This window comes from Anneissia japonica, unplaced genomic scaffold, assembly GCF_011630105.1.
Source record: "Anneissia japonica isolate Jap-2015-1 unplaced genomic scaffold, ASM1163010v1 scaffold288249_len478412_cov200, whole genome shotgun sequence".
Lineage (NCBI taxonomy): Eukaryota > Metazoa > Echinodermata > Crinoidea > Comatulida > Comatulidae > Anneissia > Anneissia japonica.
Genome location: NW_022758042.1, coordinates 23,037 through 24,817, shown reverse-complemented (window position 1 = coordinate 24,817; position 1,781 = coordinate 23,037). Strand labels below are relative to the sequence as shown.

At 35.1% G+C, this 1,781-nt stretch overlaps 1 protein-coding gene across 1 annotated transcript in view; it reads right to left on the bottom strand.

Annotated features, from left to right (window-relative positions):
- Positions 1-657: 657 nt before the first annotated feature.
- The window catches only part of LOC117124972 (MAM and LDL-receptor class A domain-containing protein 1-like), a gene marked incomplete at its 5' end in the record, with an annotated part of 23,737 nt that continues 22,613 nt past the window's right edge, over positions 658-1,781 (bottom strand). Inside the window, one exon of the mRNA XM_033271320.1 lies at positions 658-1,692. Coding sequence (XP_033127211.1) covers positions 1,460-1,692 — 233 coding nt within the window. The remainder of the gene's footprint in view (positions 1,693-1,781) is intronic.

Genomic DNA, 1,781 nt, shown 5'->3' with positions numbered 1-1,781 from the left:
ATATATATATGTATATATATATAATTATATATAAATATATGTGTGTGTGTGTGCGTGTGTGTGTTTGTATATTTTAAGCCTATGCCTTGCGAAATACTATAATGATAATAATATATTAATAATAGATAAATCATAACATTGCTCAGATAGGAACATAAGATTTTATAATCGTATCAAATAGACCAAATTTTGTATGGAGGGTCATCTAAAACTTTGACGGTGTGAAGGGGAAGAGCCGGTTTAACGCAGCTTTGGTATTGTAGGACGTTACAGGGGTTCCGATAGAGTATTAATTAAAATGTAAATATTTAATATCCGCTTTTAAGCTTTATATTCAGTGCATTTTTTACTATGGACCTTTTTCGATTTTGGAAAGGGTGGGGGTGGTGTAGAGCGTAGCACCTAAATCTGGGGAGGAGGCAGGGGGTGCAACGGTGCGTTCACACACCCCTAAATTGTATTAAGAAAATGTTTTCTATTGTATTGTTGATATGAACAATATGATTGTTATAGGTATGAGAGTGCAATTTCCGGGCACCTAAAGGTCCATATTCTCAAACTTTTCGCACCTCAGCCCCAACCATGGTGGGACTGACCTATACCGCAAATCCTGCTTAGACAGATACAGACAGAACAGCAAACAAATGTGAAATTGTGTAGTATTTCATTGTTTCATACTTTATTTATATGATAGGCCTAGTAACTAAGTGAACTATTATAAACAGCATTGGCATACAAAATAATAGTGATGTCATATTTCAGAGGACAAGGAAGTCTGCGCGCGCGCAGATAACTCTATTTGACAAAATGGACCCTTACAGAGTGCCGATCAGCGTAAATTAACACTATAAAACTAACTTACAATATTGTTTAAACAAGCTACTTAAACTAAATTATACGCATCCTGCTAAACATGTCTTTGCCAATCACACCAATGACATGATATTCAATGTTGTTAGCACAGTGTGCGCCTCGTGCTGTCAAAAACCTAACATCAATTTTTTAAGTAAAATGATTCTGTGTATAACACATACACACTTTCGTCTTAAACTAAACTTAGTTTCAATATCAATCAGTTAAGTATAACAGATTACATCATGCAATCATAGGTTAAAATTATTTCTAGGTCGCCGTATTTGTTAATACCGCAGTTAGGACTGCGCATGCTAGTATAAGGGTCAATCGACATAAACACCATACACACAACATAGGTTTATGTCGATTATTCCTGGACGAGCATGCGCACATCTAACTACTAATTGGCTTATTGTTTCATAAAATGGATGATCGAATATGATCGCCTATTATCAATGATTGACCTCCTAAAAAATTACATAGAACTAGCTATTTTGTATTACTTAGGCCTACTATTAAAAATATCTAAGGAGCATAGTAATAACCGTAAGTCAACAAACTTGAGGCATAGTCCTAGTTTGATCAATTCACCAACTACTAGCCCTTACGCAAGTTCGACAGTTTCAGTTTTTTTCATCTCATCATCTTTGTTGCATTCGTCTATTAAATCAACGGAACGCTTTTTTCCTTTCCAAAAATATACGAAAGCTAGTACCACAAAAAGAGCCAAGGCAAAAATTGCCAGGAATATTGATAGAAAAGTTACAACGACAACGTTTAATGACGACGTGACGCCCGGCTGTTTTTGTGTCTTCATGACCACAGTTTCAGGTACTTCTGTGAGTAAGAAAATAATAAAGTACGGTATTAATATACGTACATATATAAATGTATATGATGTGACTTACATGCATACTCACACACAT